At 40.7% G+C, this 14,754-nt stretch overlaps 1 protein-coding gene across 1 annotated transcript in view; it reads right to left on the bottom strand.

The window, feature by feature from the left end:
* Positions 1–307: 307 nt before the first annotated feature.
* The window catches only part of th2 (tyrosine hydroxylase 2), an 89,956-nt gene continuing 75,509 nt past the window's right edge, over positions 308–14,754 (bottom strand). Inside the window, 10 exon segments of the mRNA XM_048607963.1 lie at positions 308–313; positions 897–992; positions 2,835–2,891; positions 6,571–6,640; positions 8,386–8,521; positions 8,611–8,756; positions 11,558–11,608; positions 11,821–11,888; positions 12,008–12,096; positions 13,278–13,472. Of these exon segments, the coding sequence (XP_048463920.1) occupies positions 308–313; positions 897–992; positions 2,835–2,891; positions 6,571–6,640; positions 8,386–8,521; positions 8,611–8,756; positions 11,558–11,608; positions 11,821–11,888; positions 12,008–12,096; positions 13,278–13,472 (914 nt within the window).

Below are 14,754 nucleotides of genomic sequence, written 5' to 3'. Positions count from 1 at the left end.
TCCCCCTTTTCTGATGAAGGGTCTAGGCCCGAAACGTCAGCCTCTCTGCTCCTATGATGCTGCTTGGCCTGCTGTGTTCATCCAGCCCTGCACCTTGTTGTCTCAGATTCTCCAGCATCTGCAGTTCCTACTATCTCTGATTCAATTATGTACTGTAATTGTTTGGTTTATATTCATTTTTAAGACAATCTGAAATGCAACTAAAATATCTGATCTTATTTCTAAATTGTTCACATCTTACATTTTTATGTTTAAAAACATGGCTAACCCTACATTTAACTTACTGATAAGTGACTTTCATCAAAATTCATTTCTGTATCAACAAGAAAAACTGTAGTGTAATCAATCAGCATCATGCCTTAGATGAGCAATGAAGCCAAGTCAAGCATTGAACATGTAAAGGAAAGGTCTCTAGCCACAGGTTACTTGGATTACTGATCCAGTGATATGACCATAATGCCACTGTCTATCCTTTGTCTGATGACTTTGAACAAGACATCTTAAAAAGGCAACTTTTTTTCGTTTGTTATAAAGAAATCCTGGGGCCAGTTTGCTCAGTTGGCCAGACAGCTAACATGTAGTTCAGAATAAAGCCACATTATGGATTAGATTCTTGTTCCAGCTGAGGTAGACTTGGTACCTACCTCCTCACCTGCCACTTAGAATGGAAGGCAACAGTAAACTATAACCGACAAAATCTGCCAAGAAAAAGGCTGAAGATGAAGCATCAGCAGACAATGAGTGAAGGACCTACCTTCAGGCAGAGCACAAGTGAATGAATGGATGAATGAATAGTGAAATTGCAGATGCATTTGTGAAGAACTTCCTGTAATTCTGCACCCAAAGCAGAAAAAACTTACTACTGTTTGTGCTTTTGTGCACTGTTGAGTTCTTACCATAAGTTCTCCATATGAGGAAAGTAGACCAGCTCCATAAGCTTTCAGAACTCCGTTCTGTTTGCACAGCCCGAATTCTATCGTAAACCAGTAAAGCTATAGATGCAAACAGCAAATTATTCAAGGCACATAGTTAGGTCCTCTCAGACTGATTCTATTATTCAATTACATCATAGCTGATCTGTACCTTAACTCCATTCCATTGAGGGGTATAGATAGGGTAAATAGTAGTTGTCTTTTCTATAAGATGGGGGATTTAAAGACTAGGGGGCACATTTTTAAGGTGAGAGGAGAGAAATTTAAAAAAAGACATGAGGGCAAGTTTTTTACAGAGAGGGTGGTTCGTGTGTGGAATGAACTTCCTGAGCAAGTGGTGGATGTGGGTACAATTATAACATTTAAAAGACATTTGGATAGATACACAAATAGGAAAGGTTTGGAGGGATACAGGCCAGGAGACGGCAGGTGGGACTATTTTAGTTTGGGATTATGTTTGGCATGGACTGGTTGAACTGAAGGATCTGTCTCCATGCTGTATGACTCTATGGTCCTTTAGAAATTATACCAAATTATAGGTGGTTACAAGTAATATTTCAAAGGGTAAGTGATAAATTCTAGCTCCCTGTTTGTAACAAGTACAATTGTGTCCAGAAAAGGGATTTGGTAAATCCTGTTTGTCTAGACATTCAACTATATCATGCAGTAACAGTAGTTTTAATAGTGCTCAACAGTAATGCTGACAGTAGCAATCTTTATATTTTTCCTGAAATATAGAACTCCCCCAAAATAAACTATTTGAACCTTTATTGGTATTTTACTAAGTTCAAAGCAAACAGACGAATCTAGAATTTTAGAGATTGTGGAATAGGTATTAAATGTTCAGTTTCCCAGAAACACTCACAGTCAATAAATGACCTTTTAATAAAAAAATGTCACTGGTTAGGACCAAGCTGAAAGTTTATACACCATCCAGTGCATCACATGTCAGGAGGGATGTAAAGGTCTTAGAAAAGCACAAAGGACGGCAAATATAGTTTTTGTTTTGTTTTGTTTTATGTTTTCTACTGTTCAATGAAAGTTGATGTTGTAGCTGTATTTGACCTTGTGGATAGCTGGCTCTTAAACATGGTGCACATCTGAGCAATCCCAGAAGGTCCTTGTGGTGAAGAGCATTTCAGCTGCTGGTGCGTGCCAGATAGTGTGAGTGCGGCACCAGAGAGGGGTGGTGTGTGCATAGTGAGGTGAGCTGTGTAAAATTGTGTGAGAAAAGTCACTAAGGCTCACAGAGAGAAATCCTCCACAAAGCTCCCTGAAGTGACACTTAGCCAATTTTTAGTAAAATACAGTTTGGAAGTTTTAATAAGCTCCTCAATTTAGAACAGACACTTCAATAGCTATTGCAACAACACTATTATTGTTCCAAAAACAATGTCATAACTGTACTGATAATATTAATTGTAAAGCAGATTGTAGTCTAAATTCTAAAGAAGAAGTTATTTTAGATACATAGTTCCAACTCTTTAGCGTAAGGTCAACAGCAATATTGAAACAAATTCGGAAACTAGACATTACAAAAATATATTATACATTACTAAACATTACAAACTATACATTAGTGATATTCATTCCCCAATAGATGCAAATTGGGACTTGTTTTGCTTAGTTAGTCACCTTGATTTTAACAGAAGAGTTAGTGTGAAAACAGGATTGGTTGTGGTACAGATTGGGTTCAATCTCACACTGGCTGAGGTTACCATGAACAATTCTTGTTCTTAATCCTGCCCCTCTCCTGAGATGTGATAACCCTCAGGTTAAACCACCACCAGTTATCTCTCTCTCTCTCACTAATGAGAGAGCAGCCCTATGATCTGGTGGGACTATGACAACTTCACCTTTACCTTCATTCTACATGATCAATTCTGTTTCTTAATTACTCACTGTTGATAGTTTTTCAATATCCTCATCCGAAGCTCCTAATGAAGCAAGGCCAAGTTCCTAAATATGCATGAAAAAGCAGAAGTTCAGATTAACATTGGATTATTCTAAAGCTCTGGTGCACTTAAACTTCCTGCTGTGCATTTTGTTCAAAGCACTGAAGTTGTACAGTTTATCTTCCTCTCCTATTCACTCTGATTATGGTTAGATCTGGGAGAAGATGAGGATAATTGGGCAAAAGTAGTTTGGCAACATATCTCCACTGCTTCCCACCCACTAGGACTAGACCTGAATACATGAGGCCATATTAATGCGGAACAGCAATGTATGGATCATGTTACCTAATTTCTAATTCAGAGACCTGGAATAATCATCTTGTGAACACAAGTTCAAATCCTATTTTGAATTCATTTTTAAAAACATCCTGTCTCAGTAAAGGTGATCATATTAATGGGGAACAGCAATGTATGGATCATGTTACCTAATTTCTAATTCAGAGATCTGGAATTATCATCTTGTGAACACAAGTTCAAATCCTGTTTTGAATTCAGTTTTAGAAACATCCTGTCCCAGTAAAGGTGACCATGAAGCTACTGGATTGTTGTAAGAAAAACATATCCGGTTCACAAATTTTGTTTAAGGAAACAATTTCAATGTCCTTGTTCAGTCCAAGCCAATAATTGACTCTAGTGCCACAATAATTGTTATTGATTCTTGGCTGCAATCTGAAGTTCATTATTGGGATATAGGCATCACTTATAGGGCCTGTATTTATTATCCAGCTCCAATCACTCTTGCACTGAATGGCAAAAGATGAGTAAGAGTCAACCACATTGTGATGGATCTGGAGCCACACATAGGTCAGACCAAGCAAGGGCTGCAGATTTCCTTCTCTAAAGGACATTCATGAAAAAGTTTTTTTTTTAAATGATGATCAATAATATTTGTCATAGTCACCATTACTAAGATCAACTTTTATTTATTAGCAGCACGATCGCTCAGTGGTTAGCACTGCTGTCTCACAGCGCCAGGAACCCGGGTTTGATTCCACCCTTGGGCAACTGTCTGTGTGGAGTTTGCACATTTTCCCCATGTCTGCATGGGTTTCCTTTGGGCGCTCTGGTTTCCACCCACAGTCCAAAGATGTGCAGGCTAGGTGGATTGGTAATGCTAAATTGCCCATAGTGTTCAGGAATGTGTAGGTTAGGTGGCTTATAGGGGGATGGGTCTGGGTGGGATGCTCTGAGGGTCGGTGTGGACTTGTTGGGCCGAAGGGCCTGTTTCCATGCTGTAGGGATTCTACGATCTATTTCACATTTTAGCAGCTATCATGGTGGGATTTAAACCCACAGCATTACCAGGCCTGATGATTGCTAGCCCAGTGACATTACCAACACACCATTATCACTTGAAGTGGCCTTACAACTCACTCAGTTGTATGAAAAGCACTAGAAGGCCCATCAACACCATCACAAGTCAACCTGGATGGATAATAAATTATGTTGATACTCATATCCAGTAAGCATTTATTGCGAACAATGGGAGAATTTCCATCAAAAACACATTCTACAAATGTTGCCAAATCAAAGATCACATATACCTTGGGTATTTAAACTGTAATGACTGGAAGGGAATGCAGTTGACCTTCAGCTAGAATGAGAAAAAGAATGCTTGTGTTCCATTTCACTGGAGGTAGTTTACATCATGATTGGATTCAGAAAGCTGCTGTGATTGATCCCTGACCCTCCTTATCCCAACTTCTCAACAGACGCAGGAATTCTATGGGAATGCATCCACGTGTATTTATGTTGCTTTGCCAGTGGGACCTTGGTTCAGATCAGAAGGAGTCACAGAAATAAATAGACATCCTGTTCTAATGTACTCCTGCTCCCTGTTAGCCATTTGGAAGATTCTGTTTTTTTCTCTGGGAGTGGAACAAAGTGAGACCACTTACGTTAGAGAATATAGAGAATACACTTTGCTTCAACCCTCAGGGCGTGAAGCCAGTACTGTCTTACTGATCATCTCTGCTAGTTGAAGAATTGTTAGGTCTTACAGTTCCATTCCTAATCATCTATAATGAAGTGCAATGCAGTTAACACATACTGTGTAACATTGCTGAACAGGTGCTAAGGAAAGGTCACCAGACTCTCTCCACAGATGCTGCCAGATGTACTGTGTTTCTCTAGCAATTTCTGGTTTTGGTTCAGATTTCCAGCATCTGCGGTTCTTTATTTTATATAAACCCGGAGACTCAGTTTAGAGTTCCATAGTGGAATCTGAATCCAATAAAAATCTGGACTTAAGAGTCTAATGATGACCATGAAACCACTGTTGATATTTTGGGGAATAAAATTTGGTTCTCTTAATGTGCTTTAGGGAAGGAAATCTGCCATCCTTACCCACTCTGACTTACACTTGACTCCAGACTCACAGCAATATGGTTGACTTTGAACTAATGTCTGGTCAATTAGGGATGGGTAATAAAATGCTGGTCTAGCCACTGGCACACTCACCCCATGAATTAACTTTTTAGAAATAGAGTTAATATATTGTCAGGGGAGATGCATGTAAACACCTAAACTTGCATTTATATAGCAACATTTACATCCTTAGTTAGGTCAAAGCCTTCGCAATACTTTTGAAGTGTTGTAATAAAGGCATCAGTTGGCTTCCACATTGTGAACTCTTGCAAGCTGCAATGAGATAAATGACAATATTGTTTGCTTCAGTGACTTGGCTAAGGTTTAACTGTTGACATGGAGGCAAAGAGAGCTCCCTTACCTTTTCTTGAACAGCATTTTAGCATCTTTGAGATCTGACTGAGAGAGCAGACAGGGCCTCAGTTCAACATCTCAATTGAAACACAATCCCTGACAGGCAACTGCCCCTGTAATTTTCTTTACTGCCGTGTGGCCCACCAAACTCCATGCCTGGCAGTGACTTCTACACTCAGGGGTTAATGCCTAATTAATGCTAATTGTCACGTGCAGGACCTCTCAGTAGCAAAATTGCTGACAGGGCAGCATTCCTGACATTCGAAAATGCCAGCCTGGATAATGCAATTAAATTGTTGGAGTGCGGCTTGAACCAAATGTTTCTGGTTCAGTGGCTAGAATGCTTGTATTAAGCCACGAGCATCATCTAAATGAGATGGAGTCACACATTCTTGTTATCTGTCGAAGATCACTTTCTCCATGTGCTTCACCAATGTGGTGATTTTAAATTTCTCATCTTTGTTTTCAAATCCTTCAACAGCCTCACTAACCTCACCCCTCCCTCTCTGTACAATCTCCTTCAGCCCCACAACACTGCAAATTATTTCTACTCCTTCCCTAGACCTCTTTCTCTCTCTCTACCTCTCTCTCTTCCTTTATGATGCTACCTAAAGCTTCTCTTTGACCAAACTTTTGGTCACTTCCCCGAGTACACTTTGATTTGATGTTAATTTTTGTCTGCTAATCGCTTTGTGAAATGTCATGCGATGTTTTGCTAAAATGAAAGTGCTATGTAAATGCAAATTGTTGTTTTAGTACCAAACTGTTTCCTGTGTCCTTCTTAGCCACACAAGAAAAAAGAAAACCGGTTAATGAATCTGCTCCTAAATTATTTAATGTAAAGATCACACAGAAACCAAAATCCCTAGGAGAGGAGTGACAGGGTGTGAACTTTATGTAAGACATTAAGGTCATTAAAACCTTAAACAAAGTATAAAATACCAGTGAGAGGTGAGTTTTACCTGTGAGAATTGTGCAAACTGTTTGTCTGCCAACATAGGAATGTGTCCCAATAACTCATGACAGCAGTCCCTGTGAGGAAAGATGACAAGGACATTAATAATTTAAAGCTCTTTTATAAACAGTTCCTGATGTGTGAACACTCAGTTCTGACTGACCACTCACTCCCGACTGACCAAGTTTCATGACAAAGCTAGTTGTTGTACCATAAAAGAATGTTGCAGCCCTGGCTATTTGCCCATCAAGGCTGCTGTTCATTAGAGGCACAGTCTTGTGGTGCTGAACCAGAGAAAATAGTGCGTATTATTTAAATGGAGATAAGCAGCAGAAAGCTGCATCACAAAAGGGCTGGGTAGACTTGTGCATGAAACACAGAAAGCTACACACAGGGGCATCAGGTAATCAGGAAGGCTAATGGAATGTTGACCCTTATTTCAAGGGAGTTAGAGTATAAGAGTAGGGAAGTTTTAGTGCAATTGTACAAGGTGCTGGTCAGATGATATCTGGAATACTGTGAGCAGTTTTGTTCCCCTTATTTAAGAAAAAGATGTTATTTCATTAGAGGCAGTTCAGCAAAAGTTCACTAGTGTAATCCTTGGTATGGAGGGATTGTCTTATGAGCAAAGGTTAAACAGGTTGGGATTCTACTCACTGGAGTTCAGAAGAATGAGAGGTGATCTCATTAGAATGTATAAGATTCTTAAGGGGCTTGACAGGGTAAATGTTGAGAGGATGTTTCTCCTCATGAGAGTGTCCAGGACCAGAGGATATTGTCTCAGAACAAAGAGTTGCCAATTTAAGATTGAGATGAGGGGGAATTTCTTCTCTCAGAAGGTTGTGAGTCTTTGGAACTCTTTGCAGTGAGCTGCGGGGATAGACACCTTGTGTATATTTAAGGCTGAAATAGATAGATTCTTGTTCAGTTGGGGAATCAAAGGTTACAGGGAAAGGGCAGGAAAGTGGATGTGAGGAATGTCGAATCAGCCATGATCCTATTGAATAGCGAGTAGCTCGAGGGTCTGAATGGCCTACCTTGTTCATATTTCTTATGGTCTCATGGTCATAATAAAAAACCATAATTTTTTTTTAAAAAAGGCACTTCTAAAAATTACCAGTTCAATATTCCTCAATTTTGCATTGGGTAATGAATCGCACATTGGATTTGGGCAAGGCTCGTCTGATTCACCTAAAATTTGTTCTTTTGCTGATGAATAAATTTCAAATCATAAATTGGTTAATGTAAGACAGAGTTTTAATTTCTGCATTAGAATATCTGCATATAGCAAAGAAAGCGCTGTTTTAATTTGAAGGGCCATTTGGTAAAGAACAGTATTGGAGTCAACCTTTATTCAATCTTATATTTATTCAGAGTGAAACCGTGCAAGCATATACCTCCTAACACAGACATATCACAGTGTCAGTAAGTGTAACTTTATATGTGCTCAAGTGAAACTCTAATTAGTATGCACCACCTCATGCAATTAGTCAAAATAATAGAAAATTAACAACAACTTGTATCTATCTTACTTTCTTACCATACTCAATCTTCCATTTTTCATTAGTGTCATTCCTTTAACGTTTTAAAACATATGTTTGAAAGAAATAATCGACAAGGGAGTAACATAAGTTAATGTTCTGTCTCGCACACACACTCTTTTAAGAAGCTGGTCTAATGGTGACTGTGAAATCATTATTGATTATTATAAAAACCATGCACTTACACATGCACAGGGCACAAATGCACATGCATAAATGAAGGTACACAGACCTGTACTTACACTCACATGACAACACACACATGTATCTGTTAGACTTACGGTTCAGGAGAATGCATCGGTGATGATGAATGACGGATGTACTGAGTGCATTGAAAGACTCGGAATGCCAAGCTGGCTAAAAAATCCCTGGGTGACAGGAGACCTGCAGTCGGACGCAGGCAAAAACCTGTCCTCTCTAGAAAATGGAGAGAATAAAGTCAGGTTGGGTCTGGGTGTTGAATTAATGTTATTCCTCTACAACAGCAGACAGGATAGAATACTTGCCTTTCAAGAAATTGGAGACATCCTGCAGCTGAGGGATGTTGTCAGCCCGGTAACCACAGTGTTTCTCCAGGACATTGAAGGCATCCAGAAATTGCTTGCAGGCATGACTTGGGTACAATGTGGACAACTTTGTGTAGACCTCCTTCCTGGCATAGCAAGCGTACACATTAGCATGAGTATTTTGATTCATCCTCAGGATGTGAGCATGGTTGGCAAGGCCAACAATCATTGCACATCCTTGATTTCTCTGAGTAACTTGTGAGGATCTTACAGATGGCATTGAAGAGTAAACCATGTTGATGTGGCACTGAAATCACAAATGGGCCCAAATCGAGTGAAGAAAGTAGGCTTCCTTCCATTAAAGGCATTAATGAAAAGTTTCTGGTTACATTTCCTCACTTTACGTTTCAAGCTTTTAAACTGAATCCAAATTTTCAAACTGTCACATGAGTTTAAACTTGTGTTTTCAGAATTTCTCATCCAGTAACACGTCTGCAATTACATTGTCCCATTTCTTAGTCAAGAAGTGAGAAATTCACTAGCATGTCTCCGTCTGGACTCAAGAACAAAACAGGGTGAACTTGTGGCAATTACATCAGTGGATAAAAATTTCCATTGAGAAATGGAGCCGTAAATAAATTGCAATTAAATGGACAGATTTCCAGCTTCACACCACAGAGGCTTGATAATAAAAAAAAAGGATTAGGAAGTGTAGTGGGCCACTCAATCCCTCCAGCCTACTCTTCAGTAGAATCATAGCCGATCAACTCCACTTTTCTGCCTGATCTCATTGATTCCTGTAGAGTCCAAAAATCTAGTGCTCTGCAACCTTGAACATATTCAGTGACTGAATATATATACCTGGGTAGAGCATTCTACTGATCCATTACTCTCTGACGGAAGACATTTAGAACAAGAAACAAAGAACACAACAGCAGAGTAACAGGCCCTTTGGCTCTCCAAGCCTGCACCAACACATTTTGCCCTTCCATACTAAAATTATCTTCACTTACAGGACCCATATCCTTCTATTCCCTTCACATTCATGTATTTGTCCAGGTGCTTCTTGAATGCTGATATTGTGTCTGCTTCCACCACCTCCTCTGGCAGCACATTCCAGGCACTCAGAACCCTCATGTGATAAATTGGCTCGCACATCATTTCTCCCCAGTTCATTCCTAAATGACTGACCTCTTTACCTGAGACTTTAATTCCAGTTATTGAGTGCCTCTAGAGGGAGCCAACTTCTCAACACCTATACAGTTATCCACTCTCAGAATCAAATGTTTCAATGAGATCATCTTTCATTCTTCTCAATTCTTCCTGAAGAACTTAAGCTCATTCTACTCAGTCTCTCTTGATGGGACAATCTTCACATTCTAGAAATCAGTGATATATTGTGACACCTGATCTAAGGCAAGAGTATACTTGCTTAGGTATGGAGACCAAAAACTGCACATAGTTTTCCAGGTTTGGTCTTACCAAAAAACGTTGCAGCTGGTGCTCTTTACTCTTGTAGTCTGAACCTCTCAAAGTAAAGACCAAAATAATGGAGCCTCTCTAATCCAAAATTATATTACAAAAAGGAGATTTATGTTTATTTAGCATCTTTCACAGCCACTGGATGTCTCACTTTACAAACAGTGAAAAATTCTTGAAATGTATTAAAGAAATACAAGAAATAATACAAAAGGATGAGAAATGTACAGGGTGCCATCAATATCCAAACAGAGTCCAGGTTATGATCGGGTGGAGGCCAATATCCTAGGCATTTCCTATTAAAATCTATAACCTTTTAGATATTGATGGGGCTGCTATCAATTTCAACAATTTATTCATTTCAGAATTTCAACTTTTGAATATTGCTGGAAAGAGAGACATGTTGCTAAAGTTTTTTTCTTGTCTCACACTCATCAGGACCAATGCAAGAATGCCAAATTTCAAACAATCACAACAATTTGTATTCCAGGAGAAAAAGCTGCAGATTGGTAGGCACTTCAACTTTGATTGGTCAAAGCATTAACAGGGAAACTATAGGTTCAGCATTACTACTTTAAACAATAACAAAACCTATCATTTGCAGAGTTTATTTGATTGAAATTGAGAGCAGATTGTCTGAGTTTGATTTGAGAACCTGTCTGAGCTGTTTCTTTTGTGCAAATTCTGGAATGATGTTTCTACATTGCTATATAAGATCAAAACAAAATTATTTTGCACTTGGGGAATAGGTAACGTTGAAAAGGCTGACGTATTTCCCATTTCCTTTCATTCTGGTAAGTTTCTGAGTTCTCTTATTAAAACTGATACATCTGTTTTACTGATCTTTTCAAACAAACCAATGATATCATTGGAAGCCAGACACAATGTACACAACTACACAGAACACTGACTTTGGAACTTTCTCCCACAAAATGCTAGACATCAATTGTCGTTTTGAAGATTGAGAATGGTGGGTTTTTGTCCACTAACAATGTGTTTTATTTATTTTGCCATCGCAAATGGCCAGAACGTTAAGTAAAGCATAAAGTGGGTCAATGAAGTTGAGGTACAGATCAGAGGTGACCTCATTGAATAGGCTCCAAATTTCCTTGTCTTGTCCCTTATGGGCAGATCCAAGCACCCTTAGGACTGCAGATTCTTGGACAATATGACTGAAACCATTGGGACTTGTAGGATCCCAGAATTGTCACTGTGCAAAAAGGGGCCATTCGGCCCATCGTATCTGCACCGGTCTAATAAGCATTCAGCAGCTTTTTACAAGTGTCTTTCTGGCGCCAGTCAAACTATTGCCCACATCTATTGACTACCCCGTGGTTTGTTCGAACTGACGATTGTCTATGCTGCTAATTCTGCGACATTATCGTTGTAATCTCATCTCCAGCCGTGACCCTGTGGCATAAAAGCCCCGGTAGGAACGACAGCACACCACAAACGTAAAGGTTCTTACCAAGTTGCTCTCTCTTCTGTTGTGTATTCCACCCTCGGTAACGACTCCCCCCTACCGAAAAAGACACGTCAAATTTTACCTTAAAATATCAGTTCGCAATCCGAAATCAAAGATTCGTTCGAAGTGTTCACTTTAACGAATTTACAGCTCATAAAGCCTCATCTAGTAAAAATAAAACGCACTGTAGATTTCTTTATTTTGGACAAATTTCTCTAAATATCTGTTACAGATCACCACCCGCTCCAGGAAAATGGGAGACTTACTGTTTATAATGAAACGCGAGTCTGGCGACATGTGACCTGCGTTCCCTGTACTCCAGGTCCTGGTAACCCTTTAAGTGGAAGACGAAAAGACACAATGATTATCACGTCCCCACCAAGTGAGATCTGTATTAATGTTGGTCAATCTGAATCTCCAGTCCACACGGCTCCAAATCAGTAACCCACTCACCGGGTGAGCTTGATCCAGATCTGGTTCGAATTTGGTAATCAGGTGATGGCACCTGTCAAGATCCTGTATTTTTCTGGGAAACCAAGGGACTGGAAGAGAGAGATTTGAGGTTTATAAACATGTTTAGCATTAGGTTGATTTAATCGTTCACGAGGGTTTTTTTTGCAGTTCCTCGCTTCCCTGGACATTCTTCCTCGATAGTCTGAATGAAACCCAAAAATAAACCAAAGAACTATGGACGCTGGAGATCTGAAACAAACGCAGAAAGTGCTGGAGAAACTCAGCAAGTCTGTCAGCATCTGTGGAGAGAGAAACACCGTTATGTTTCCAGTCCAGTAATCTTTCTTCAGTCTCTGAAGTTCTCCAGTTCGGAAGAACGATCTCAAGACTTGAAATATGTCTCCCTCTTTTTCCACAGATGCTGCCAGAGCTGCCGAGTTTCTCCGGCAATTTCTGAATAAAATATCTAGTCTCGGTAAAACATGAGGTAAAGGTCACACTGTGTTCTCCACACACTTCATCTGGATCTGACTCCCCAGTTGGAGTGGTCCATTTTAAACGTGTTGCCCACTGTATCTGGAATCAGGGTCTTTGCCCACTCATGGTATCAACTACAGCTTTGTCAAGTTAGTATGGAGTAGAGCTGATTGCCAATAAAAGTGTCACAGGTTGGAAGATGAATCCAACGGCTGCCTACAGTGTTATATCAATAGCAGGCCATTCTGGGCTTGCAGCTGTCTCTCATGTGCTCACCCTACACCTGTACCATTTCCCTGGGAGAACACTCCACTCTATCTCAGAAGTGTTAAGGTGGGGAAGGAGGCCATTCAGTCCATCTTATTGACACTAGCTCTCCTAAAGACCATCATGACTTAGTACCATCCTTCCACCTTCTCCAGGTACCCCTGTACATTGGTTCTACTCAGTAGGAGAAACTAGGACCGAAGGGCACTGCCTCAGAGTGAAAGGATGACCCTTTAGAACTGGGATAACGAGGAATTTCTTCAGCTAGAGGGTGGTGAATCTGTGAAACTCATTGCCACAGAAAGCTGTAGAGGCCAAGTCATTGAGTGTATTTAGGATAGAGATGGATAGGTTCTTGATTAGTACAGGGATCACAAGTTACCAGTAGAAGGCAGAAGAACAGTTGAGAAACATATAGCCATAATCGAATGGCAGAGCAGAATTGATGGGCCAAATGACCTAATTCTGCTCCTTTATCTTACAGTCTTATTATGTAATTTGTTGAGCAGTGATAGAGGAAGCTTACCTTTTTCCTCCTTATTGGCATGAACATCTTCAGCCACTCTTTTTAAAGAGTTTAGCAGTGAATTCACAGCAGAACTGTTGACCTCACACCTGAGGAAGAAATCCAGATCATCTGTCCCCACTTTGCCCTTTCGGCCTGGTCTGCTTTCCACATGATGGATTTGAGCTTCAAATGCCTACAAAACCAAATCAGCAACTTTAGAATGGAATGGGGCTTTTTGAAATCTGAAGCAGGGCACCACAGAGGAGTCCCCAATTTCTGGTTGGACATTATCCTGGAGGTTTAAAGTTCTTGCAAAGATTTGTAGCTTGAGTTGTGGGTGAGGCTATTGCTTTGCTCGCTGATCTGGCTGGTTATAGTTCAGACATTTCATCACCATGCTAGGCAACATCATCAGTGCAGCCTCTGATGAAGTGACGTTGCTCTACACCGCTTGGTATTTATATGATCAGGTCTGTTGAGGTGGTTTGTGTCATTTCTGGCTCTTTTTCGCAAGGGTTTGTATATGGGGGTCTAACTCCAAATATTTATTGATTGCATTATGGGTGGAGAACCAGGCCTCTAGGAATTCAAGTATGTGTCTATGGTTGGCTTGCGCTAGGATGACCTCTGTCGCTCTCCCTCTATGACCATCCATACTCAGCGAACAAACCAACTGCCTCATATTTCTGGAGGTTTTATCATCTGGAGCATTTAAAAAGTATGAAAAGATAGAAAACAGAAGTAGGTTCAACCCTTCAAGCCCTGCTTTACCATTCAATATGATCATGGCTGATCATCCCATTCAGTCCCCCGTTTCCACTTTCTCCTCATAACCTTAGATCCCTTTAGCTCTAATAATTATACCTACCTCCTTCTTGGAAACATTCAAGTTTTGGCCTTAGCTGGTTTCTGTGACAACGAATTCCACAGGCCCCTTACTCTCTGGGTGAAGAAATTTCTCCTCATCTCAGTCCTCATTGCCCTATCCCAGACCCTTAGACTGTGAAAACGAGACAACAAGGTGCAGGGCTGGATGAACACAGCAGGCCAAGCAGCATCATAGGAGCAGAGAGGCTGACGTTTCGGGCCTAGACCCTTCATCAGAAAAGGGGGAGGGGAAGGGGGTTTTGAAATAAATAGGGAGAGAGTGGGAGGCGGATAGAAGAGGGATAGAGGAGAGGATAGGTAGAGAGGAAACAAACAGGTCGAAGAGGCGGGGATGGGGCCAGGAAAGGTGAGTGTAGGTAGGGAGTTAGGAAGGGGATAGGTCAGTCCAGGGAGGACGGACAGGTCAAGGGGGTGGGATGAGGTTGGTCGGTAGGAGATGGAGGTGCGGCTTGGGGTGGATTTCACAAGTTTCAAAATCTCCCCTCCCCCCACCGCATCCCAAAACCAGTCCAACTCGTCCCTGCCTCCCTAACCTGTTCTTCCTCCCACCTATCCCCTCCTCCCACCCCAAGCCGCACCTCCATCTCCTACCGACCAACCTCATCCC

The sequence above is a fragment of the Rhincodon typus genome, chromosome 18 (assembly GCF_021869965.1).
Source record: "Rhincodon typus isolate 14 chromosome 18, sRhiTyp1.1, whole genome shotgun sequence".
In the NCBI taxonomy this organism is placed as follows: Eukaryota; Metazoa; Chordata; class Chondrichthyes; order Orectolobiformes; family Rhincodontidae; genus Rhincodon; species Rhincodon typus.
The sequence above is the reverse complement of the archived record's forward strand: the minus strand, read 5'-3'. Positions and strand labels throughout refer to the sequence as shown.